Below are 25,828 nucleotides of genomic sequence, written 5' to 3'. Positions count from 1 at the left end.
TATGTTAGAGAGAGACGCAGCACGAACCTCCAGAGCAGAAAGATGTGTTGAAAGTTCCAAAAACTGCAGTTCTTCCAGTGGTCACTTGAGGCTGGTTCCAAAAGTTGCCATGATGCATGTTTCTATGTGGGACAAAAATAGCTTTTTGTCACAAACTATTTTTGTGTGACAAAAATAGTTTTTGGAGACAGCTAACTAATAACTAATAACCTTGCACTCCCACACTCTTGTACGAATACGGTCACGTTTTGCTCATAAATGAATAAAGAGATAAATCAAATAACCTGAGTGAAAAGGTAAAGGTGATGTTTCTAAATGCAGAGATGACTACTTCTATCTTTTAAATACAGTCTGTGGTTTAAACAGAACTATGTCATGAACGAACAGCGTGTAAACTCGTTTCATGATTCAGTTGAATTATTTATACCAACAACAAAACACACAAAATGCTTCCATCCATCAAATCACTTGTGAAATATTGTTATAAAGTGATGTAATGATGTTTCAGAGAGAATCCGGTCTGGTCACCGACAGGTACTAGAACCGGATGTGGGGTGGCTGATTTCTTTCGGCCCCAGCAGGGCATGTGTAAAGCGGCAGAGTATATAAAGGTGTGAGCCGACACCAGCGTGGCCTCTGCCAGCTGAACATCGCGGTTAGAAAAGAGGGGGATTGGTTCGGAGCTTGCAGCTGTCCGGCGGCACTTCCTGTGGGAATTTTTACAAGCTACCAGGTGGGTGTTTGTTTGAAATGACGACAATATGAAGGCAAAGTTCTGATCCGCTAAGTGTCTGCGCTTTTGACGCGATATCTGCAGGAAAGTTTGCGTGGATTTTTAATCGGGATTTGACTGCAGCCTGAGGAACCTTGAGCCAAACGCTGTAATTCCTCGTATGTTGTTTAATGAAGCCCATTCTGCTGATGTTAATCCCTGACAGGTCAGCAGAACAAGTGAGGCTAAAATGAACCGCGTGGATGTTTTAAACAAGGCTGTTTAGTTCAAATGAAAATGTACAAAAACCATCTTTTTGCGCACGTTGTTCGCGTTGTTGCGCTTTCTGCTTCTGCTCCTTTCATGATTCATCCAGGGACAGCCGGCTGCTCAGTGGCCGGGATAAATGCTTTGTCACGGGGTTGGCGGCTGCCCAAACTCTTCTGTCCACCCAGCCACTGTTTCTACTGAAACACTGCAAGCAACAACAGGATCTTTCCTCTCCAGCTTTGATGTTTTTTTTCATAGCAGTGTGGAGCTCACTATGGTGCAGCTATCTCCTTCACCTACCCTGGATATCACCTTTCCACCTGAGAAGTCAAAAGGAAGAGAAGAGGACTCGGTCACTGATGGTATCCTGAAGATGGGCTCACCTGCTGGGTTGAACACGCTGCAGCTCAACATGGAAAGCTCCACTGCTTACTACGGCTATGAAACCTACATAGAAGATGGCCTCATCTGTCTCAAACACAAAATTCGCAACCTAGAGAAAAAGAAGGTAAGTTCCTGACAGTGCTGTGAAAGTGGGCGCCTGCTGTTTGTGACGCGTGTTGTCCCCGCAGCTGAAACTGCTCGGCTACAGGAAGAGACTGAAGCAGGGTGAGGTTCTAAACAAAGATCAAATGGTGAGTCCAGCTAGTAGTGATTTCTTAAATGAGCTCTGTCTCTAGAACCTGCACTGGTGATTTGAGCTTTCCATTTCCATTTTAGGCGGCTGTGGAAAAGTATGAGGAGGTGCTGCACAACTTGGACTTTGCACGAGAGCTCCACAAAACCTTGGATGGCTTGACTCAGAATGTAAATGTGTCTGGTCACTTTGTCTTTATATCCTGGCGAGGCGTTATTATGCCCTGGGTATTAGGTTGCTTGGCTCCGGTGCATTAGATAAGCATATCCAAAATTACACCTGGTAATCTGATGATATTGGTGGGCTGTAGGCTGCCCACCCAGTTAGAAATGTAACCTCTGCTCTTTCTTTTGTTTTTGTCCTCCTTTTGTTTTGATGTCGATCTGGTCTAAAACTGCATTTGAACTGTACTTTGTAAATAAATGCACGTTCATGTCTTCACATGCATTATATAAATTAAACTGCTGTATAGTCAGAAGTCTCACAACTAGCTATAGGATTTGAAAACTCCTTTAATCCTCCCCTGCAGCTGATTAAGGCCCAGAGGAAAGCCATGAAGAAGGAGCAAGTAGCTATAGTGGAGGAAGAGAGGCGACGTCTGGCCACTGTACTCCAGGTCCAGCACCTCCTTGCTAGCCTGCAGAAGGAGCATGTCAGGAGAGACCTTTTGGCCGGCCTGAATCAGGCACCATGCGTTCCAGGCCAGCAGCTACATAGTCTGAGCCAGCTCACCACCTTGCTTGGAGTCAAGAGGGATAACAGACTGAGGTGAGAGTGACCGTAAGATGGTGAACTTCCTCCTTTGAAGGTGACGTAGCAACTTAAATGACTGAAACTTCTGACCCGAGTCTTTCACTTCTCATTGGTCATGTCACAATATTTTCAGGAGGCCACAAATTCTGAGCCAAGTTTTCTGCCCTTGAGTGGAAGTTGAGTGTTGACATAGAATTTTTGTAGATGTCAGGCACAGGGTGGCTTGAATTTCAGGATATAGCTACTGACATCTCTTTTCTGTTCGCTGTAGTTTACAAGAGCAAATGGAGCAGGCGGCTCTGGCCTACATGGACCTGTTGGAGGGAAAAGACAAGCCGGTGGCTGGATCCTCGTGTGAGTGCAAAAACCGGAAAGATCTCTAGAGCTCCTGTAATTCTAACATATTAGACACAAAGCCCTACAACCAGCTGCAAAAGGCAATGTCTACAACTCAAAGAAAACACAGCAAAATATTCATAAACCTCCACCTCAGCCTCTTGAAGGTGTTTGGAGGTTTTTGTTTCCGTTTTTCTCTAATCCACAGCTTTTATTTCAGCCTTTCAGGGTATACATGGATATTCTTCATTCAGTGAGACTTACTTCACTCCAAGAAAGGATCTCGATATAGTTTGAAGACAGTTTTGACCAAGAGTTGTAGGGCTCGTGTGTGTGTGTGTGTGTGTGTGTGTGTGTGTGTAAAAATGAACTACTTTGACCATAACACCGTACACTTACTGACTGTAACATTTTTTCCATTCTGGTTTTAGCCGCTTGGTTTTCGTGCATATAGATTTACCTTGCTAAGAATAGCTTCCCTACTACTTGCCTTCTTTTTCCTTTTCAGTTAAACAGTTGAAAGAGGAGCTCACCAGGCTGTTGAATTGCGAGTACTTCAGTTGTCTTCCACCTCCTCCAAGCAAGACTCCAGAGGTGGTCCTGAGCTCAGCCAGCCACACTCGTAAGATTCCATAATTACATTTCAATAGCAACTTTTCAGCCATGAAAAACCCTGCATGTGTTACAGGATCAGTGTTTTATTTTGTACTTTCCTACCAGCGGGTTGACCAGGTTAGTTTTGGTGGTCCTTGACATTGTTTTGGTGCTTCCTGAGTTTCCTGTCCAGGATTTGACTCAAACTGTACTGTCTTGGAAATGCCCGTGGCAGTCCTTGTGTTCTGTAAGCTAGAAGTATTACTCCAACCAGAACCTGTAGCAGGCAAAGAACAACTTCATGTGTTGAAAAATGAGTTAGTCGATCTGCAATATAAGACTGTATAGGGGGAGGTGAGAGATTTCAGACTACGGCCCCTCCTGGCTTTGATTTCTTGCTTGTTTAGACTGCGACTTGCAGCCATCTACATTCCTTTTGTGTAGTTGTATTGGCATCAGGTGTCCCACCTCGGGCTCCTGTTTAACAGTTCTCTGGCCCTTGCACAGCTCCAAGGTTAGTTTTGACGGTGTTGTGATCCCACTCCCGCCCTGTTTCTGCTGAAGCTGAGCTTTAAAAGGCATCGCTACATGAAATGTATTTCTGTAACTGCCATATTTTCCCTGAAAAAGTTGACTTCCATATTTCTTTTTCTGCTTTGCCCTGTCAGCCGTACTAAAGTCAAAATCAAATGAAGTTTCAAAGGAGGTAAGCCCAATATTCATTTAGGGTCCCCTCCCCCACCCTTTCCTTCGACTGCATTTCAATGCTCTATATACAAACAGTTCCCAACCCACTGCTCTGTTGTATGCCAGTTTTTCAATAGACTATATGTGAGTGAGAAGGAGCAGGACCCTCCTGACTGCTGGGATATGGAGCTCCCAGGGGAACCTTCATCACCGCAAACTGCAGTCCTCAAACCATGGAGAGGAGCTGCCACTTTAATACCTAAAGTCATTCCATCCACCACAAGGGAGCAGTCTGCAGACTGCAAACTGGTAAAATATAGTCAAACATTTTTGCTCTTCAGTTGTCATCTGCAATGACGAGTAAAACTGGGTGACTTGATGACGACTATTCATTATATTAGTATCAGAATGAATCGAACGGAAGTACAACATGATTTATGCATTCCTCTTCTCATGGTGAAGAACAGGCTGTCTGTGAACAGCAGCTCAGTAGGTAGAGATGCGAATAAAACGAAACGCTAATGCTGTAGTTTAGCAAAGGTAACATTCCAGTGACTTTGGGGGAGGGGACAGCACAGACTCGCTATTATAAGGAGGGGCTGCAGATGTACTGTAATTCTCTGGGGTGAGCGCACTTATTGAAAGTAGTCAGTTGATCTTAAATTACAAGAACTGATCTGCCAGTATTGGCTCAAAAGCTCAGGTGATTCAAATCCTATTCTTCCCAGAGGAAAGAGAAGAAGGCCAAACAGGAGCAAAATTCAAAGTTGGTGAGTTGAACAGCTGATCTTCACCAGACACGCACATTGATGCTCTGTAAATATTTTTAGGTGTACAAATGAGCCCCTTGTAATTCCTGACAGGTAGTTGGCATGGATATACCTGTGGAAGTTTTCAGTTCTGCATCTGCCTTACCTAAAGATCCCATCCTGAGAAGACAACAGCTCGAGGAGCTCATGACAAAGATCCATGGCTCCTTCAGTTTTATGCAGGTGGACTTTGGTTTGCAAATTTCTGTGTGTAACTGGTGGTACTATTGTTGTTTTCAGCTTTGCCAGTGACTGAAGGTTTATTGCTCTGTTTGTTTTTAATGCTGTCCTGTTCAGGACTCTCTCCTCGATGGTGAGAGCTCGCCTACAAATGACCAGCTCCGACTGAAGAGACAGCCTTCTGGATCTCCCTCCGTTCTGGGTAAATTGAGAAAAAAAATTAACAAGGTCTGTTATTCTCAGGTGTCACAAAGTGCTTTATCATATAAAATGCAACAATTAAAATGGCATAGATGAAAGAAACTGCACAGGTGGGCCTTACCTTTTTAAAAGAAGCTTATCAAAGGTCAACAGAGCTTGCGTTCAATGGAAGGAGGTCCTTTTGTCCTTATCTAGGCGAAGGTGCCACCAACAAGCATTGACCAGCACAGCTTTGAACTCTGAAAACTAAGCGATCCAACCAAAGTACTCTTTAATGGTAAAGGTATGTTTTTGCTGCATTGGCCGTGTGTTTGGGATCATTGTAAAGCTTGCTAATGCAGCAGTGATTAATAGTTCTCATGATGCAATATAAAGATCAATTTGGAAGGACTAGGTACTTAGAGAGAAAAATTAGAACTTTTATTGTCATCGTAGGGTTGCTCGCACAGCGAAATAAGGTAGCAAGACCACAAAAGTAAAAAAATATAAGAACACTACACAATGTTTGTCTTCCAGGAAGCATTGTGGGGGCTTTGGTCACGAAGGATAGGGATGGAAGTTGCACATCTGCTGAAATATTGCACAGGGACTGGAATGAATAGCAGCGGCAAAGTGATGGTATGAGAGAGGTCTGCTCACTCTGCATTTATGGTTCTCACAGCCCACGGGTAGAAGCTGTTCTTGGGTCTGTTGGTTTTGCACCTGATGGATCTGAACTTTGTGTTTTTGTTTTTTTAGAGGGCAGAATGTTGCATAGATGGTGGTTAGGATGGAGTCATCTTAGTCTGGTATAATTACACCAACCTTATCTAGATTGTGTACAAAAGATCCAATATAGTTTAAATTTAAAAAATAAAACTGAATCTAAATTGAAAGAAGCAAACCTGGATGGGAAGAGTCTTGGTGGCTGATGATCTGGTGTCACTGGTGAGAGGGGACATGTAGTCATCCTTTAAACTCTCCCTCTCACTGGGAGAGTTTAAAGGATGACTACATGAATTCTGTTTTGTCAGGGTTGAGATGGATGAACTTGACTGGTGTTGGAAACATCACTGATGGGAGGCTTTTCGAGTGTGCTGGACCTTACCAGGTGTACAGCTGATTGTCAGCGTGGCTGGCTGTGGCTCAGGGGGTATAGCAGGTTGCATTCTACTTGGATCAGTGGTTTGACTTCCCAGCTCATCGAGTCTCCACGTCTATCCTAGGGCTCGATGCTGAACCTCAAATTCCCCCGATTCAGTTGGTGATGTGATTAAAAAGCCATTTGAGTACTCAATAAAAATGTGTTCATCATTTAGCGTGGCAATGCTCCTATGAAGGGGTTGAGCTGCTATAGGGAGATGTAGGATTAAGACAGAACTGTGAAATACACTAAAAACAAGACATTTAAATCTATTCTAAACGTAATATTCAGGAAAGCGCTTGCAGGCTTGGGTGTGGCCTATAAATGTACTAGCAGTATATGCAAATGTGATTTGTGTTTTAGCAGTTTGTCGGTCTTTTAGTCATACAAAAGAAATATTGCTTAGATTTTTTTTGAATAAGTTTCCTAATATTTTGTTTTGTTTTCCATCTCACCTAAACAGCTAAAGCAGGTTTGAGAAGCCCAATTGATGTCCTACCCAAAGCGATGCATGTAAGGAGCTCTTTTCCTTTTAACAAAGCAGGTGTGACTAAAAATGAGAACTGTTTTAGTTGTGACATATATCCACCTTTCCTATATTCAGTCCACTCCACTGCCCACCAGGCTTACAGAGCGCAGAGTCAGTCTGACCAATGGAAATCGGAGCCTGGAGACCTGTGACATAGAACTTTCCCCAAAGGCCCTACCTCATGTAAGGAGCCATTCGTTTCAATATAACGTTATACTCTGCATTCTGTGTGCCTCTCTTAAGCTTTCTTGTCAATCTAGGAGTCTCTCCAGTTGGCTGAAAAAGAGATTTTTCCTTCACCGCCACTGTTTCGCCGGGAGTCGACTGCCTCCAGCAATCTGGAGGAGAAGAGCTGTCCTATGGTAGATTAGTTTAGCCACCATCGGAGAACTTCTTCTGTGAAGTGTTGCCAGAATACTTCATTTTGTTTCTTTTAACCTTCCCAGACACCAGTAACAGATTCAGGGAAGCAGTCGCCCTGTAATGGGGTAACATCCTGCACTTCCACCCCCCCTCAGGGACAGACTTTCTCTACACCGCCCACCAGGCGATCTCTGACCTCTGCACAGTTTCAGAACATCCAGTCAGTAAGTTTCATCAAAGTGTCATTCCGACTTTGATCATTGGTGGCTAAAGTCAAAGTGCAGGGCTGCAGCTCCTCTCTGAGATGCGATTCAGACGGTGTTGATATAAAAAGAAATGAGGTGAGATAAGATCTCACTGTACGCGAGAAATAGAGCTGAGACTTCTCACACATGGTGCAGCTCAGGGTAAGAGATTCTGATTAAAGATCTTGTGGCGTCAGGTCAAAGGCTGTTAGTGGGTATTAAATCTCCATTTTACTGGGTGTCTGAACATGTGTTGCTGTTCCAGCTGTAGTCTCTGGGTGTTCACAAGCTTAAAGTTGGTGGAAGTCTTAAGATGGGTAATTTTTGAGAACCATGTGCATGAACCATCATATTTCAAATTGACATCTCATCTAAAATATTTTTGTGGTTCAGTTCTGGAAAGTAAGATTCTAATATTTTAATAGTTTGTGGTACTAACTATTAAACACCCATACAGCTTATGGATGTATGAATGCTAAACAAGCTCATTAGCCTACATTTTCTCAATGTCTGTTTTGTGACTTCCAAAAAAAAAAAGCTCCTCAAGGTTTTTGTTGGTTGTGTTTTTTCTGCTTTCTGTAGGTCTTTAAAGTGAGCACCTCCTTAACTCAGACGGGGGAGGTGACCTATAAACCAGATTCTGTTTTCACTGAGCCCAGATACACCACTGCCAGCACCCAGACACCACCCGAGTTTGCCCTCTCAGAGGAGGAGGCACAGCCAGGTGTGTTGAGTTTTGCATTCTTGGCTTTGTGTCCTCACTGCTAGACCGGTCGTCATCGAGATGCATTTTCTCTAGTGTACCAGTCGGATTACTCGGTGGGTCATGGTGGACAGATCTTTCAGTCTCCAAGCCAGTCGGGTGGTGTGACTCGACCCAGCCAATCATACTACACCAGAGGCTCTGTGAGAGGTATGGCACGTGGTGGCAAGGCACTGGCTCAAACCTTTCGCTCCTCTGGGTGGCAACGAGGTATTGGTCTTGTTTTTGTGTTTTTGTTTTTTTGTTTCGTTTTTGGTTTGTTTGTGGTGGTTTTTTGTTGTTGTGCGTTTCCTCACCCCACCCCAAGCTGTGGCTCTGTGCAGAAGGGCTCGTCCTGTTAAAAGGGAGTTCTTCTTCCCTACAACCACAAAGTGTTTTTTGTGTGACGTTTTCCTTAATATTGTGGGGTTATGACCTTCTCATCAAGCATCTTTGTGAACTGGCACAATTTAAACTGAGGTTTTCTTAAACTAGTTTCTGATTACAGGAGGATCCTACATCTCTCCAACTCATCTCAGGGACTCTGGTCCCCTCCTCTATGCAGCTAGAGTAAGTCAACCTATCTTTTAACATTTTATAATCCCAGCACAAATATGGATTAAGTACGGCCATAAACCAAAAAGGCATTTCATTAAATGACCCAAGCAAAGGATGGGAAACCTACTTGACAAGAAAATCAATGTATTTACAGAAGTGAAGCTGCTCACTAAGTAAAAGCACAACTTATTCAAGTCCTGCAGTTTTCATACTAGTCTGTTCATGTGGAAAGGGAACACGTTTTGTTTCTATGGGGGCAGTTTTTCTGTAAGCACAATCTGTTTTGAGGAAGTTTGCAGCTTTAAAATTCATAATCAAGTAGATCATCAGAAGCGGTGTGCAGAAGTGTATTTGCTTATACAAAGTAGGCTGCACAATCGCAAACAGTTGTGGGATATGTTGACTGTGTTGGTTGCCATAACAAGTAATCATCAGCACTCACCAAAAGCTTTGAACAATGCCTGACTTTTATATAAAATCATTTTTTAACAAAATATAAAATTCCAGTTTGTGTCAGACAGCTGCTCACAATTTAGATTCAAAGCAGGAAGTATAGAGGGCCCATTCCATGAAAATCAACTGAAAAGAGACGACCACAGAGATGACTCTGCAACTTCAATGAAGATGCAAAATTTTCCATCTTACAGAATTTTTATTTTTAAACTTAGATTTTATACCAAGCTCATCTTCTGTCCTTGTTTCCTTCTGTGTAAAAGTCACTGTTGTGCTTCTGTGGCCTTTTTCTCAGGACTCAGGGTACCAGCACAACTACAGGCGAGCAGGGAGACATAACAACAGTGGTAGGAACCATTGTCTTTTCTGCTACAGCTTCCACTTCCATCTTTGATTTTAAGTTTGGTGCCACCAACATATTTCCACAGCCAAATTCTCAAATTTGGATTTTGATGTTTTCTTCCTGCAGTTAAAAATAATCAACATGGCATTCTGTGTCATCTCAACTCCACAGCAGCCTGGAGTGATTCTTCTCAGGTGAGCAGCCCAGACAGGGAGGGAGCGTTCACAATTGTGGACTCGGGTCATGGGGATTCCCTGTCTGTTTCCACTGTGGAGGTCCCACTCACTCCACATGGACACCACCACACCGCCTTGCTGCCTATGCAGCTCTACCCACTCTCCCAGCCTCTGCGAGTGGCCTTCACTGCCTCTCGCACTGCCAACTTCGCTCCGGGAAATCTCGACCAGCCGATTGTATTTGACCAGCTCCATAGCAACCTAGGGGAGATGTACGATACCCACATTGGCCGCTTTACCTGCCCTGTGAATGGAACCTATGTCTTTATCTTCCACATCCTGAAGCTTGCCATCAATGTGCCACTCTACATTAACCTCATGCGCAACGAGGAGGTGATGGTGTCGGCATACGCCAACGATGGAGCCCCAGACCATGAAACTGCCAGCAACCACGCCATTTTGCCGCTTTTCCAAGGAGACCAGGTGTGGCTCAGGTTGCATCGTGGAGCCATCTATGGCAGCACTTGGAAGTACAGCACCTTCTCTGGGTTTCTGCTGTACCAGGATTGAGTAGCAGTCAGCCTGATGGGACTCTTCTTCCAGTGTGTGGACTGTTTGCTTTGCATTGAATGGTGACTGCACTGACGTTTGAGTATAGTGGTCAGGCTGCATGCTAATGCATAACTTGTTCACAACATGGGTGAGAGTATAGATTATACACTTTGACCACTTACACAACTTACCTGTTTTCAAATGGGGGTCTGTTACCAATTGACAAACCAGGCAGACCAAATAAAAACCATTGCGATGAACTCCCACTTTGACTGATACAGTTACACCGTCTGCTGTAAAGCGGCACCTGCAAGAATGGAATCATTTTGTGCCTTTTTGTTCAATGAATGTTTGCATTGACCAGATGTTAACCTCAAGTCATTCATTTAGTTCAACATATCAGGTGAATTGACAAACTGTATTTGCAGCACTTTGCTTGATGCTGTGCTCCTATCCATTCATTCTTACTGAGGAAAGGATTGTTCTTGGTGGTGGGTGTGGTGTCAAACACTAAAGGCAAAATTGTAGCACTGTCTACTGTGAAGGTATAAAAGAGGTCTCTTGCTGAAATAAAAGATGAGCAGTGAAGTGTAGTGGTTTTTGTGTTTTTATTATTTAAGTTTAAAAAAAAAACAAAAAACTCTTTGGTTACATTACTTAAGCAGGTTTGTTTAAGAGCCAGTTATTCGTATCTCTGGCAAATCAAGCATCAGTTCACAGCTGAAGAAGCCTCCTGGATGAGGTGAAATGTCTTCACAAAACTTCAAAAAGCCCTACTCAAGTACATACAAAAATGCTCTATAAGAACCATTCTGCACATGAGTATTAAGTGCCTCATTAAACATAAAGCCACTGGTGAGTGGTTGTAACCTTGATGCTTATAAGCCTGTGCGTCCGGCTCCAGAATCCACAGAACTGATTTTCATTGCTTATCAAAGATTTCCTCTCAAACAGGTGGTGATATAGAGCTCCATGTGAAGTACACTTCCCAAACAAGTCGGCTAAATTAGCATTTTACTTGAATGAGTCTGAGGAGTCAACATTGTGCAGCCAGCAACATCATCCAGTATAATTGGTTTGGTAATGGGGACAGTTTGCCAAAAAGTACCCCCTCTGCAGAAAGAAATCCTGAGATGTAGACAGACAGGAACTCCATGACACAAAAAGTTGGTTATGGAATTTAACTTAGTTTTATGCTGGGACCAATGCTTTTCACATGATCAGAGTTTCCCTTACACAAAACAATGAAAAGAATATGTAGCATATTTGCAGCTCTGGAGGCCAGGATTACTGAATTGGAGACTCGGCTTCGCACCCTTCATTCACCCGTAGCTAGCCAGGCCCCTGTAGCTGGTGCAGCCGAAGATAGCGTAGGCCCCGCTGGCTGTTCCCCGGCAGACCCCAAGCAGCTGGGGAAAGAGGGCGGCTGGGTGACGGTGAGGAGGAAGCATAGTCCTAAACAGAAGCCCCAGGTACACCACCAACCCGTTCATGTGTCTAACCGTTTTTCCCCACTCGGCGACACACCCGCCGGGGGTCAAACTCTGGTAATTCTGTTCTCAGACATGTGAAGCTAGAGACACAATACAGTATCCACATCTGAACCAAAGAGTAAAACAGTGAAATGTGGATTATTAAATATTAGGTCTCTCTCCTCCAAGTCTCTGTTAGTACATGACTTAATAATTGATCAACAAATCGATTTACTCTGCCTTACAGAAACCTGGTTGCAGCAGGATGATTATGTTAGTTTAAATGAATCAACACCCCCGAGTCATTCTAACTACCAGAAATCTCGAAGCACAGGCCGAGGGGGCGGTGTGGCAGCAATTTTTCACACCAGCCTATTAATTAATGAAAGACCAAGACAGACTTTTAATTCATTTGAAAGCCTGATGCTTAGCCTCGTCCACCCCAGCTGTAAACTCAGAAACCAGTCTTACTTGTTATCATCTATCGTCCACCTGGGCCTTACACAGAGTTTCTGTCTGATTTCTCAGACTTTATATCTAATTTAGTTCTGAGCTCAGATAAAATAATTATTGTGGCTGATTTTAACATCCATGTAGATGCTAAAAATGACAGCCTCAACATGGCATTTAATCTGTTATTAGACTCAATTGGCTTCTCTCAAAATGTAAAAGAACCCACCCACCACTTTAATCACACTCTAGATCTTGTTTTAACATATGGCATAGAAACTGAACATTTAACAGTGTTTCCTGAAAACCCTCTCCTGTCTGATCATTTCCTGATAACATTTACATTTACAATAATTGATTACACAGCGGTGGAGAGTAGACTTTATCACAGTAGATGTCTTTCTGAAAGTGCTGTAACTAAGTTTAAGAATATAATCCACCCACTGTTATCATCTCCAATGCCCTGTACCAACACAGAGCAGAGCAGCTATCTGAACGCTACCCCAACAGAGGTCGATTATCTTGTTAATAATTTCACCTCCTCACTACGTACGACTCTGGATACTGTAGCTCCTGTGAAAACTAAGGTCTCTAATCAGAAGTACCTGACTCCGTGGTATAATTCTCAAACACGTAGCCCTAAAGCAGATGACTCGTAATCTGGAGAGGAAATGGCGTGTCACAAATTTAGAGGATCATCATTTAGCCTGGAGAAATAGTTTGCTGCTTTATAAGAAAGCCCTCCGCAAAGCCAGAACATCTTACTATTCATCACTGATTGAAGAAAATAAGAACAACCCCAGGTTTCTCTTCAGCCTGTAGCCAGGCTGACAAAACAGTCAGAGCTCTGTTGAGCCAACCATCCCTTTAACGTTAACTAGTAATGACTTCATGAACTTCTTCACAAATAAAATTTTTATCATTAGAGAAAAAATTACCAGTAATCATCCCACAGATGTAATATTATCTACAGCTACTCTTAGTACCATTGATGTTAAGTTAGACTCTTTTTCTCCAATTGATCTTTCTGAGTTAACTTCAATAATTACTTCCTCCAAACCATCAACGTGTCTTTTAGACCCCATTCCTACAAAACTGCTCAAAGAAGTCCTGCCATTAATTAATTCTTCGATCTTAAATATGATCAACCTATCTCTAATGATCGGCTATGTACCACAGGCCTTCAAGCTGGCTGTAGTTAAACCTTTACTCAAAAAGCATCTCTAGACCCAGCAGTCTTAGCTAATTATAGGCCAATCTCCAACCTTCCTTTATATCAAACATCCTTGAAAGAGTAGTTGTCAAACAGCTAACAGATCATCTGCAGAGGTTTATTTGAAGAGTTTCAGTCAGGTTTCAGAGCTAGCACAGCACAGAAACAGCTTTAGTGAAGGTTACAAATGATCTTCTTATGGCCTCTGACAGTGGACTCATCTCTGTGCTTGTCCTGCTAGACCTCAGTGCAGCTAACTTTCTGCTTCTTAATTCAGATCAAACTGAGGTTATTGTACTCGGCCCTGAAAAGCTTAGAAATATGGTATCTAACCAGATTCTTACTCTGGATGGCATTACCTTGGCCTCCAGTAACACTGTGAGGAACCTTGGAGTCATTTTTGACCAGGACATGTCCTTCAACGCACATATTAAACAAATATGTAAGACTGCTTTCTTCCATTTGTGCAACATCTCTAAAAGTTAGAAATATCCTGTCTCAGAGTGACGCTGAAAAACTAGTTCATGCATTTATTACTTCCAGGCTGGACGACTGTAATTCATTATTATCAGGATGTCCAAAAAACTCGCTGAAAAGCCTTCAGCTAGATCCAAAATGCTGCAGCAAGAGTCCTGACAGGGACTAGAAAGAGAGAGCAGATTTCTCCTGTTTTGGCTTCCTGTTAAATCCAGAATTCAAAATCCTGCTCCTCACATACAAGGTCTTAAATAATCAGGCCCCATCTTATCTTAATGACCTTGTAGTACCATATCACCCTATTAGAGCACTTCGCTCTCGCTCTGCAGGCCTACTTGTTGTTCCTAGAGTATTTAAAAGTAGAATGGGAGGCAGAGCCTTCAGTTTTCAGGCCCCTCTTCTGTGGAACCAGCTTCCAGTTTGGATTCAGGAGACAGACACTATCTCTACTTTCAAGATTCAGGCTTCAAACTTTCCTTTTTGCTAAAGCATATAGTTAGGGCTGGACCAGGTGACCCTGAATCCTCCCTTAGTTATGCTGCAATAGATGTAGGCTGCCGGGGGATTCCCATGATGCATTGAGTTTTTCCTTTCCAGTCACCTTTCTCACTCACTATGTGTTAACAGACCTCTCTGCATTGAATCATATCTGTTATTAACCTCTGTCTCTCTTCCACAGCATGTCTTTATCCTGTCTTCCTTCTCTCACCCCAACCAATCACAGCAGATGGCCCCGCCCCTCCCTGAGCCTGGTTCTGCTGGAGGTTTCTTCCTGTTAAAAGGGAGTTTTTCCTTCCCACTGTCGCCAAAGTGCTGCTCATAGGGGGTCATATGATTGTTGGGTTTTTCTCTGTATCTATGAAGCGCCTTGAGGCGACTTTTGTTGTGATTTGGCGCTATATAAATAAAATTGAATTGAATATGTTTTTTTCTATGGAGGTGATACACACATCCAGATGACACAAATCAACTAGTTTAACTACAGGCATCCATAACTTGCTACTTTTAAATTCTGAGAACTCTGAGTTTATTGCACTTTGGCCTAAAAATCTTCTATTTCTTCATTTCCATTTAATACTTGTACAGCTGCTGTTATTGTATATTTATATTTGTATTTCTTCATACATTCTTATATATTTCTATACTGTGTATTGTGTATTTTGTTGTACAGTTATTTTATTTTCAACTTTAACTTATATATTTTATCTTCTTTCCCAGTTAAATTTACCCTTCATTCTAATTTGTGTTGTACAGTTATTTCATTTTTATATTTTATTTTATTCCATCCTTTTTAATTTTCATATTTATTTCCTATCTTATTCATAGCCTTTTCTTTTTTTTTCTTTAGGTCACGAGCAGTTGTGTAAGCATTTCACTGCATATCGTACTGTGCATGACTGTGTGTGTGACAAATAAAATTAGAATTTTTAAACATGATCTCTAATGAGTCTCTCTCTTGCAAGCAGGTAAAGCACTGCATGTGTTATATAACTGTCTGTGAAACTGAAAAAAAACACTACTCCTCCAAAGGAGAAATTCATTAGTTACAACAGGATAACAAGATTAGAATTTCAGCTGTTACAAAGAGTATTTGTAGCAACATTTTTGACTGACATGAGATAAATACTTTATTTATCCAATAAGCAATACACATGCAAAACAAAATAAGCAACAGCCAGTGTAACCTCTACTAAAACTTTGCTCAAGATTAGCAAGCAACTGAGTCTAAAAGTGGTGACTTCCTGGCATGAAATATATTTTATTTTATAATATTATTATATTTCAAAATTATACATGTCACACACACACATCTTAGACTTCGGTGTTTTATTGAGGAACAATAAATATCAGTAGAGAGCAGTCAGTCCCAACGCTGGCATGAAGTGTGACTACTAGGGTGGATGGTCTTCCACACGTCGTTTCTGGTGCTGCCAGAAAAATAGTCCGTACATAAAGACGTCCAGGAAGCGGTGGAGGAATCCATGTCTGTGCTTTGGAGCTGTCAATAGTCCCACAGGTTAATCAGCAGGGGCACATGAAGGAGAAATAGTGGCTACTTTAAAGGTGCTTAGGACGCATCGACTTACTCCACAGGTTTGTCCACCATAAAACACCAGTGCTGCTGTCAGCCAGTCAAAGTCAATATAAATTAAAAACACAGGAAGGCAGGATGTGTTGCCCATCACATACTCCGTTCTGGAAACAGCAGAAATGCAACCGTGTCCACATTTTGTCGTAACAAAGCAGATAAACTCCCCTGCTATTTGTAATCCATTAGAGTGCCACATGAATACAGCTGAGGCTTAAATGACAGCGTGCGTTGACAATATGTACACCAGAAAGTATCCATTTAGCAACAGGCAACACAAAACTGCTAATGCTGCAAAAGTTCAAAGATAGGACATCTGTCCAAGATACACATTTCCAAACATTTTACTCTCTGCTGCCAAACATATTTACATTTTGAGCGCATTTAGAGGTGAAACACAAATATGGCGCGTCCCTTCATCACACATTTATGGACCACAGAAAACAAGGTTAACGATTCTAATTGTGAAATTCATCCATTTATGCCAAGTCTGCAGTTTACATAAAAACCCCTTTAAACAATTAAAGAACATTTAGCTTAGCATAGGCTAGTTTGCTTTATTACAAAAAATAAAATCTAGATTTTAAACAGTGTATAAACAGCCAGTGCTACTGCGGCTGTTACACAGGGACTAAAAACGTAACCTGTGACTGGCTTGAAGTGGGACTTTACGGGAATCATGGCACACACACAAGCATGAAAGTTGTTAAGACCATAAACCTGCTACTTCTCGCTTCCTATGCTAATTGGTGACAAATGGGTGCTATTACATTCAGTCTTGTTTATAGAAACGTCATTTTGTGAAGTAAACGTTCTACAGTTTCAGCTTATTCCTGATGTTTGATATGAATGCAGTAAAAAGCTGAACTGTGTATACTGATTATTGTTTTTGAAAGAACCGTTTTGTGGAAAAGTTTAATAACTGCCAGGACTTTAATTCATTAATGTTATACTTGAATTCATTTCTGTCGTATATTGTTAATGTGTCAGGTATCTCCATAGTGTAGGAGTTCACACTTTTGGCCCACACACACTGGTTTCAAGGAAAAGGCATAAATCAGCTGAAATTCATTTTGCATTCTTAGATGAGCCTGTATGTTACAGTTTAGCTGTTATTTAGTTGTTGAAACTGGCAAGAAATCCTACATGAATTTGTGTGTAGGCAGATGGTGTAATTGTGTTTGTAAGGCACACAGCCTTAAAACCTGATCTTACATGCGCACATCTGTGAAGCGAGACATAGATGTATAATGTAGGTAGGAATGTTAGCCACAGGTTAAACTCTTAACACTGGGTCTGTCATTGTGTCAGTGATCCCTCAGTCTCTTCATGGCATCGTACTCTTTCCGTGCACAAAAGCATTGTTGCTCACGCTAACAACAGTTAGGTTGATGCTACTATAACCAACAGTTACAGGTAAGATAATGCATCTACTCGTACCAACTGAAGGGGGCTATGCTACACACAGCTGTTACATGTCTGCTGCTACAGCTATGTCTCTATGCTGTCATTTCAGCATGCACTCAATTTTTTGTTTTTCTTCCAAGCAGCCATATTTCAGTACACTAAGAGAATCAATAAGGCAGAAAGATGCTGTGATTCATATCAGCAACGACAATCCTGCAGCCTAGAAAAGACCTTAAAGCAAAAACAATATAGAAAGTATTTCCATGCTCAATCATCAAGGTAAGGAAATCCCAAAAAGTGGATTCTGTTCATCTGGACGCTTCGTCACTCATCCAAGTGACTTCTTCAGTCGTACGCTTGGCCACCGCTACGTCCAGATGAACAGTTTTTGGGAATATAAAAAAGTAGTTCCCTCAAACGTGACAGTGAATAACTGCTTTGCAAAAGTCTTTTTGGAACAGATTTTTGACTTGCAGCTTGAGTTTCATGTGAGCAGGAGGCCAAACAGTCATTTTCCAAGTGTACTGAAATAACAAATACATGGAAGGCAGGAAGTGCTTCTAAAAGCTGATATGTCTGCAGAAACCTGTGCACTGTGATGAACAGCATTAGTTCATCAAGTAAAAAACTACAGATCCTTGGTCTGACCTTTTGTTTAAATAGTCTTTGAAATTCACAGGAAGAGTGGAAATACTGCATCCAAGCTCATGGGTCACCCACAAATTTTAACGTCTCCCATGAAGAATCAAGCAACATGAGAACATGTGGAACTTATTGCTTTGGTTTCCAAATTGTCCTTTCAATTTAATGTCCTCCAAACCTTATCATCCATCTAATCACAAGGCCAAGGAGCTAACAGTTAGACGGACAGAGTGAACTGAAGAGGAGGACAGAAAATTAACCAGAGTCCTGTGGAGCTAAAGGTTGATGCCTTTGACCAGCGAGGCTTCCAGTGTGATGGAGAAGTCGTGCAGAGCCTCAAGGACGCTAATAAGGGTATTGAGAGTGGAAGGGTCTCTGAGCATTGCTGTGTCCTCATACATCTGCAGGATCACTGGACATTCCACGAGCAGGGGGAGCCACTGGGGCAGCAGGCGGTCTCTGTGGGGCCAACAGTGATCAGATCAGAATTATTAAAACTTCACAGTTTATCACATTTTAAATTTCAATTTTTAATTCAATTTAGTTTTTAAAAAATGTTAGTTTCAGTTTGGTTTGATTATTTTTATTCATTATTGTAGCATTATGTCACAAGATAAAGCGCCTCGAGGAGACTGTTGCTATATAAACACAACTGAACTGAATTAGCTTCAGTTTGAGTTGCTACACAAAGCCTCCCATTGCTGAGGTGACAATCCTGACCACACTGACAGAGACTCAACCCAAGGACATCTCCTAATTATTGTTTAGTTTGGTTTTAGTCGAACGCACAATATGATTTGGTTTAGTCTTATTCAAGAGTCCAGTTTAATTTTAATTTCAGTGAACAATGTTTTTCTGCATACCGACAGTAGTGTTAGCTTTAGTTTTATTAACTGTAATAATGAGACAGACAATTTAATATGTGTAGTGTATAGTAAATGTGTGTGCTTATGCTATGAACAATATGTAAGTAAGCAGTCTGTGTCAGTTAAACGTAGTAAGAGTTAAATCGACTTAAATGTTAATCAGTGGTGAGACTGCAGATTTTCAACAGGACTAAAAAGATAAGCAATGTGGATTACTGGGTCTGGTATTGAGATGAAGCACGACAGGTGGAATATCCGGAGGCTCAACACAGGGCCGGCAATGAAGACAGAGACTTGGGAAAGAGGCCAGAAGAAGACAAGTTGAAGCCCCTCTGGAGAACAAATGAAACCCTCAGGAGTCTTGAGAGCAGGCTGTCCATAAGAAGACAGAACAGGAGCCCAGCAATGAAGACGGTGGACTACCAGAGATGACTTGGCCAGCGATGGTGAGGCAAGACAGGGAAGCAGCAGCTACGGCAGAGGCCATCTGGTGGCCCAACGGGAGGCCAGCAATGCTTGGGAGGAGGCCGAAGACAAGGAGAAAGGCCGGGAGACTAACGGCTGAGGGAAAGCCGAGCTGGCAGCTGAATTTAAAGCAACTGATGGTGAAGCACAACAATCTGCTAGTTTTGAAAGTAGCAGCCATCTGGCTCAGACAACATGGGACCCTCTGGCTCAGCTTCTGGCTGCTCATGTTCAGCCTGTGCAGGACCCACTGAAGGCTCTGGTGACTGGGAATGTGCAGCATCCACTGAAGGTTCCTTCTAGGATCTATGCCCAATGAAGAGGATCGGCTCCCTGGCTCAAAGTACTATATCATCTCAAAGGAGCACTTTGCGCTTAGACTGTGGGATTACTTTTAGTTCCTAGGGTATTAAAAGTAGAATGGGAGGCAGAACCCTCAGCTTTCAGTTTGGATTCAGGAGAAAAGCAGGTTTTCTACTTAGATTAAGCTTAAAACTTTCCTTTCTCATGAAGGTTGTAGTTGGGGCAGTATCAGGTGACCCTTCTTTAATTATGCTGCACTAGGCCTAGGCTCCTAGGGGCTTCCCATGATACATTGTGCCTTCCTTCTTCACTCACCATGTATTTATACACCACTTTGCATTTTATTATCATTAACTTCTTCCACAGTGAAGAGAAACAAAGGAAAAAAGAAAACAAGCCAAGTGTCACCTGTGGCCTGTGACTCAGTGTTTGTGTGCTTTAGTTATATTCTTTAACTATTGTAATTCGTGGGTTTTGGTTCTGCTGTGTTATATTTTTAGTCCTATGGTTTTGGTTTCTGTCATTAGGCTGTCTCGTGTTCCTCGTCTTGTCACACTCGTCCTCGTGTTCCCTCTGTCTTCCACGTCTCTCTGTCTCAGTGTCAAGTCCACATCTTTGTTATACCCGTTTTATTTTGGCGGTCCCTCGTCTCATGTCAACGTATCTAGTTTTGCTTCCTTTGTCTCGTTCTGGCTAGTTAATCCCAGCTGTGTTTCCCTCCCGTTTCCCACTCTGATCACTCTGGTGTGGATTTAAGCCCTGTGTTTTCTTTGCTTTGTGTCGTGGCGTACCCTCACCATGCTGGTGGTTTCCTGTCTGTGTTGATGACTAAAGCTTAGTTCATGTTTCTTAGTATTTAGTTCTTGAGTCCAGTTTAATTTCTAGGTTTGAGGTTTGAGTTATTTTGTTTGAATGAAAGCTGCTATTAGAGTTTCACTCTTGACGTCTGAGAGTCCTGCATTTGCTGCCAGCCACACAGCACTCGCCTCGACAGTGAGCATTTATTTTGTCCTGTCAAATGACAATGACAAATGAAAACTTCTGACCACAATCGTGACATGTTGTTAATATGTCAAATTTCTGATCGAATAATCACATATCAAAAGATGCTATCAGAGCCCACACCTGCGCAGGAACAGCTTCCATCACAGCTCACAACATAATTTACATTAACTCGTTGTCTCCACACTGACCTGGCTCCGAGGCAGACTAACAACTGGAACTTTCCGTCCTTGCCGATGTTTCTGGAGGTGGAGTTGATCGCATTGAAGTAATGACAGAGTGACTGACAGGTCATCTTCATGGCCTCAGTGGTCTCCTGAAGGTCTCCCACCTGGTCAGCTGACTCCATGTAGGCAACAGCCTTCTCTGTAGGGTTTTAGAGGAGCATCACACACCATATCAGCTTACTTAAAGCTCTCTACTGTTGTGTAACAGCTCAACAAACTGAGAACACTAGGCTGAAGGCTATGTTACAAATTCATTTGAAAGCCCAGATTACACAAAAAGAATTGTAAATGTTGTATAATCCTCTACAAACATGTATAAAAACCGTGACACATGAATAAAAAGGTATTCCACATTTTTTCTTTAATCCAGTAAAACCAGTACACATTGTAACACAGTTTAGCCCTTGATTTTCTGCCATGGGCCAAACTGAACAGTTTTCCTCATCAGCAGCAGAGCGTGCCGTCTCTTCACACTCACCCACAAAGTCCCACACAAACACAGTCTTCTGGAAGAGCCTGGCAGATTTGAAGCCGTGATGGAAGAACTGTTCCAGAGCCGCGACCAAGCTATTCTCGCCGCACAGCAGAACAGTCAGACTGCCTCTCTGTGCAACACACATCAACACGTCAATGCACAAAAGCAAATGTTGATACAATGTAAGAAGTTTGACATTTGGCAAGTGACGCTGTTACTTTGTGTGTTACTTAGTACACACATGTAGCGAAGCTTGCATGTGTGGGCAGGTAGCTTGGCACCCTGTCATCTAAGTGGCTTAACACTTTTTGCTATTTACACTATTCCCATGAACGTTGGAGTACCTCTGAAATTCGATTCAACAATGTGCTGTGACAGACTGTCACTGAAGAGAAATGACTACAACTTGAAAGATCATCACTCTTTCAGACTTTCTATGGTCAAAGCACAACTTTACTTATGGACACATAATGAATGCACTCCCTGATGGAAACAGGAAAACAGAACCCACACTACTCAGAATTCACAGACAGCATAGCAGTAGTTAAGCTATAAGGCACGCACTCATTAGAAAAGGATTTCAGAGTGCTGAAAGTCACTGACCTCTTTCTCTGGTTTGTGGAAGTGTTTGATGATGTTGTTCACTGCCTCCCCAATCCCCTCTTGGATTTGTGCTGAGTTCAGCTCTAGAATGGGGAAAAGATCTGCATCAGTACAGACTGCTACAGACCTCTGAACCCTGACAGCCTGAGGTAGCAACAGCTAATGTCTGTAGCTACCATCCTTCCTGGAAACGCTGCATTTTTGAGCTGCAATGGAAGTCTGAGCTTTAAACCACATTTTAAGAATTACCCATATAATTGAGTTCCTGGCAGCTTAATAAAGAGATGATCATTATTATTATAGAAGTTAATATGCCTTAAAGTTTCCAAAAAACTACTGCAGAAAGGGTTTTTAAAAAAGCATTTAATGGAAGCCTGGCAGTCTTATTTTGATGATATTATGAGATTCATTGCACATAAAAGCTCTAAAATAATTGAAACATCGATAGAGCCTGAAAGTGTTTAGTGAGGTGGTGGATGACTGAGTAATTGCACACAGTTCCTACTGTGGATAAAATCTATTTAAAATCCTGCACTTCAAATATCAGAAAGTGCGGCAAAACCTGTCAGGAAATGAAAACATTTCATTCTCAGTATTAGAGATTTCCTGTTGTGTGAGAACGCTGACAGTTACTGACTGGTATCTCGTCCGGTGAGCGATGTGATGCTGATGCGTCTGCCCTGGGAAGGTGAACGCTGTAGCGGGGGTGTACGGCAGGCCCTTGCAGAATCATCCTCTCCGCTGGGCAACACTAATTCCCCGATTAGGACCCTTTCCAGGCTGCCGTCATCCACACCCTTACCGAGCCATCGACCGCAGGGGAACCTGATGGACAACAAGGTGCTGAGGTTACACATCGACGCTCTACATCTGTTGGCATCTTTCTATTTGTTCTTCTGATTTTCAGGGGAGATATTTTATATTTGACTTGCTATCAACAAACACGCAGAATGGTTCCTACTAACTAGCACTTGGTGTGCATCACAGGGTGATGTACTAAATGTGGTTCAGACACACAGGCGGGCGAAATCGACGCGTTTTCCATCCGTATATCGGTTTGTTCTTTCTCCACACGTCTCTGCTCTGATCTTCTCTCTTTGTGTCTTGTTTCTTTTCTTGTCTGCTTTTTGACGTTATGAGAAACAAACAATTTAATATTTTCTCTGATTGGGTTATACAAACAAAATTGACCTCCAATATTGTCAGTGAGCCACACGTTCCAGTTCATTTAACAAATGTCTCTAATATAATATAATGCTGAATGAATATGCCTTTTTTAACTCACTAACAAGAAAAACCACTTTATTAATTTTCATTTTAAATTCATCAAAACTGCCGAGAAACAGCAAACTATTAAATGCCCAGAGTGTGACACGCGCGCGCCAGCAGTTACACTCATGACAGGACGGTTATCGGCTGCTAGCTGCACTCTTATTGGTCGTAATGTTGTCTGAGGTCTACAACAATCTAATTTGGCTGCACAGAAAAGCACGTGAGGGACGTTTACTAAATGAGTAACAGCAACAGAACAAAGACAGGTCCTCTACTCGCCTGTAGGTGTGTCCTGTGATCTCGTTCCGCACCATCACACAGTCCACCAACCATTTAGCCAGGAGGCCGGCATTATCGTGACCCAGCTGCACCGTGGTGAGCTTCCCCAGGTTCTGACACTGAACACAGAGAGCAACTAGTTAATCAATACAATATCAGATCCTACTCTCTTTCATTACTGTGCATGATATACTTGTCTGTCTCTGGTTAATTCAGTTATTTGGGCACAAACGTTTTACTTTTTATTTATTTTTTACATTTCCTTCAGCATATTTTCCTAATAGCTCCAGCAAAGACACACAGAGCACAACTTCAGTCAGCACTCATGTACGCAGGGTAAAGGAGCAACTTTGAGCAAGTCAAACACAGAAAAGAAAAGCAAGCATTTCAAAGGGATACGCTTGATGGTGGGAGATGGAGCTGTAGAGCAAGGGCTTTGCCTAACCTTGAATATGGCAGAGATGTGCGTGTGAGGCCTGAAAGCAGACTGAGGGAGATGGAAACATACGTTAAGACACAAAGAATGGACAATAAAACATCACTCATGCATGCAAACTAGGCTTGGCTCACAGAAATCCCACTTGCATGATTTGACACTGTAAAACAAAATAGATTTATTGGAGTGCACTGCATAGAAGTGCAACTAGAGGGCAGTCTTCACATGACCTACATCACTTCATAATCGATCTTGCTTGATGGAAAATTTCTTGAGGTAAAAGGAGAATTGTTTAGGGCTTAGGAAGTAGACTGCTGTGAATGTGATGGCAGATGCTGCTGAGATTCACCACAACTGGTTCCCTTTTAGAACTAAAACAGCAGCTTTAAATGCTTCTTAGTCAGGATGGGCGATAAACTCGCGCAGGCGACTTTTTGTGAATTCATACGTTTTGTTTGCAGCGAATATTTTACTTTCTTTTCTTGTTTTTTTCAGAGTTATTATAGCTACTTTTTGGATTATTCATTTATTTAAGATGCACCAAATCGCACAAAAGACTTAACGTTACATCAAAGATTTATTTTTATGTTAGCTGGAGGAGACATTTTTATTTTTAACTTACTTTGTGTTTCATTTTGTATTTGTTGTTTGGTCGGGTGTGTAAGACGGATAAACACTGTTAATGGGGAAAAGAAGCCAGTTTCTTTCTTTCCCTCCCTCCATTGTGGGTTTTTAAAATGTAAATAATGTAATAAAGTTTTTGTTTTTTTTAACATAGGCTGCTGCTTTTCTTTCTTTCTGTTATGAGTTTGAGGAAATGAATGGCTGAATTTGGGCGCACTCTGAGGAGGCTGCATGTGCCTGCAGCTGGAAGGCAGTGCCGTTAAAACAGTGTTATTATTTTTTCCCATTGGCTCCTTCTACTGGGTTCAACCAAAATTATTAGCAAACTTGCTCATGGGCAAATACATGAATGGCTCTTGTAAAAATGATCGGCGAAAGGCTCGGCCTATCGTCGATGGTTGATGCATTCATCCACTCGCCCAACCTTAGTTCTTAAAACTGCAAAACTCGTGCAACGTGGACACAGAGCAGGAGAAATTCTCCAGAAGTTATGGGAACTAACTCTCCAGTCCAATATTGCCTATTCAACAAATGCTGAAGCCAAGGCAAGAAGCATTTTACATATCACTTCATGTTTTGGAGCCTTGTCCCGAGACTTCTGCGATGAACTATTCTCTTTACAGCACCTTTAAGAAACACTGGTTTTTGATTACTGTGGCTTTAAATAAGCTGCAGTGCACCATGTGATGTTTGACAAACAGTGACAAGGAGTGAAACATAGAAAACACAAACTCAATGCCTGCACACAACATCAGAGTGGCTGACAGCATGATCAACTTGTGGGAGGTCAAAGGTCACAGTACTCACATCAAAGGTCATTTCTAATACGTTCTTGGGGATCTGCATGATGCCCGAGTCTCCCAGTTCCCCTGAGACGCACACCCAGGGGTTGGATGTGGTCATAGCGTTGCTCAGCTTCTTGATGGGGATGATGACGACTCGGTATGGGATCACTGCAAAAAAAGACAAAAAAAGCCTTACGTGGTAAATTTATACTAATTGCAGTCAGCTATTGATCCGTGGCTCTATGAATAAAGTAACTGACATTTTTACTGTAAGGCTTCAGTAGGTGGTGCAGGAGGGCTGAAGGGCTTTCCAGGAGTTTGATGTTATGTCATTATAAACAACACGACCTCATTATAAACAACAACATGACCTCTTTTCATAGAAATGCTGCTGACACACAATTTCAGTTCCATATACGTTTATATGTGTGAGTGTGTATATGCAGTTCATAAAAATACACATTGATATGTGACATAT

At 42.1% G+C, this 25,828-nt stretch overlaps 2 protein-coding genes across 6 annotated transcripts; one reads left to right on the top strand and one right to left on the bottom strand.

The window, feature by feature from the left end:
- The first annotated feature begins 554 nt into the window (after positions 1-554).
- caprin2 (caprin family member 2) lies at positions 555-10,851 on the top strand. Of its 5 annotated transcripts, none has more exons than XM_005941972.3 (21): positions 555-733; positions 1,244-1,490; positions 1,555-1,617; positions 1,703-1,789; positions 2,149-2,387; positions 2,644-2,726; positions 3,217-3,330; positions 3,971-4,008; positions 4,116-4,298; positions 4,718-4,759; positions 4,853-4,981; positions 5,096-5,180; positions 6,766-6,815; positions 6,907-7,014; positions 7,092-7,193; positions 7,278-7,418; positions 8,022-8,163; positions 8,239-8,412; positions 8,690-8,751; positions 9,488-9,539; positions 9,662-10,851. In XM_005941972.3, the coding sequence occupies exons 2-21, from the start codon at positions 1,257-1,259 to the stop codon at positions 10,279-10,281; spliced, it is 2,748 nt and encodes a 915-aa protein (XP_005942034.1). In that variant the 5' UTR covers positions 555-733; positions 1,244-1,256; the 3' UTR covers positions 10,282-10,851. The 5 variants fall into 5 exon arrangements, with proteins under 5 accessions (XP_005942034.1, XP_005942036.1, XP_005942033.1 ...); XM_005941974.3 differs by having other exon boundaries at positions 1,241-1,490; positions 8,239-8,352; XM_005941971.3 differs by having other exon boundaries at positions 1,241-1,490.
- A 4,836-nt stretch (positions 10,852-15,687) lies between these two features.
- On the bottom strand, positions 15,688-24,035 carry LOC121815572 (DENN domain-containing protein 5B-like). Its single transcript, XM_042227050.1, has 7 exons — positions 23,951-24,035; positions 23,506-23,624; positions 22,592-22,779; positions 21,955-22,037; positions 21,355-21,481; positions 20,841-21,015; positions 15,688-18,472 (listed from the first exon to the last, which is right to left on the bottom strand). The coding sequence occupies exons 2-7, from the start codon at positions 23,538-23,540 to the stop codon at positions 18,289-18,291; spliced, it is 792 nt and encodes a 263-aa protein (XP_042082984.1). The 5' UTR covers positions 23,541-23,624; positions 23,951-24,035; the 3' UTR covers positions 15,688-18,288.
- Positions 24,036-25,828: the final 1,793 nt, after the last annotated feature.

Source organism: Haplochromis burtoni, unplaced genomic scaffold (assembly GCF_018398535.1).
Source record: "Haplochromis burtoni strain Fernald_Lab_line unplaced genomic scaffold, NCSU_Asbu1 Contig_241, whole genome shotgun sequence".
Classification (NCBI taxonomy): Eukaryota; Metazoa; Chordata; class Actinopteri; order Cichliformes; family Cichlidae; genus Haplochromis; species Haplochromis burtoni.
Note: the sequence above shows the minus strand (reverse complement) of the source record. Positions and strands in the feature narration are given on the sequence as shown.

What these genes read in the sequence shown, in the direction of transcription:
- caprin2 (XM_005941972.3), top strand. Translation starts at nt 1,257, where the DNA reads ATGGTGCAGCTATCTCCTTCACCTACCCTGGATATCACCTTTCCACCT. An exon ending in TGGATGGCTTGACTCAGAAT is followed by an intron (nt 1,790 to 2,148) that starts GTAAATGTGTCT and finishes CCTCCCCTGCAG; the next exon opens with CTGATTAAGGCCCAGAGGAA. An exon ending in AGTTTCAGAACATCCAGTCA is followed by an intron (nt 7,419 to 8,021) that starts GTAAGTTTCATC and finishes TGCTTTCTGTAG; the next exon opens with GTCTTTAAAGTGAGCACCTC.
- LOC121815572 (XM_042227050.1), bottom strand. Translation starts at nt 23,540, where the DNA reads ATGGTGCGGAACGAGATCACAGGACACACCTACAG. An exon ending in GCTCACCGGACGAGATACCA is followed by an intron (nt 22,038 to 22,591) that starts GTCAGTAACTGT and finishes TCCCCATTCTAG; the next exon opens with AGCTGAACTCAGCACAAATC. An exon ending in TCCACAAACCAGAGAAAGAG is followed by an intron (nt 21,482 to 21,954) that starts GTCAGTGACTTT and finishes TGTGTTGCACAG; the next exon opens with AGAGGCAGTCTGACTGTTCT.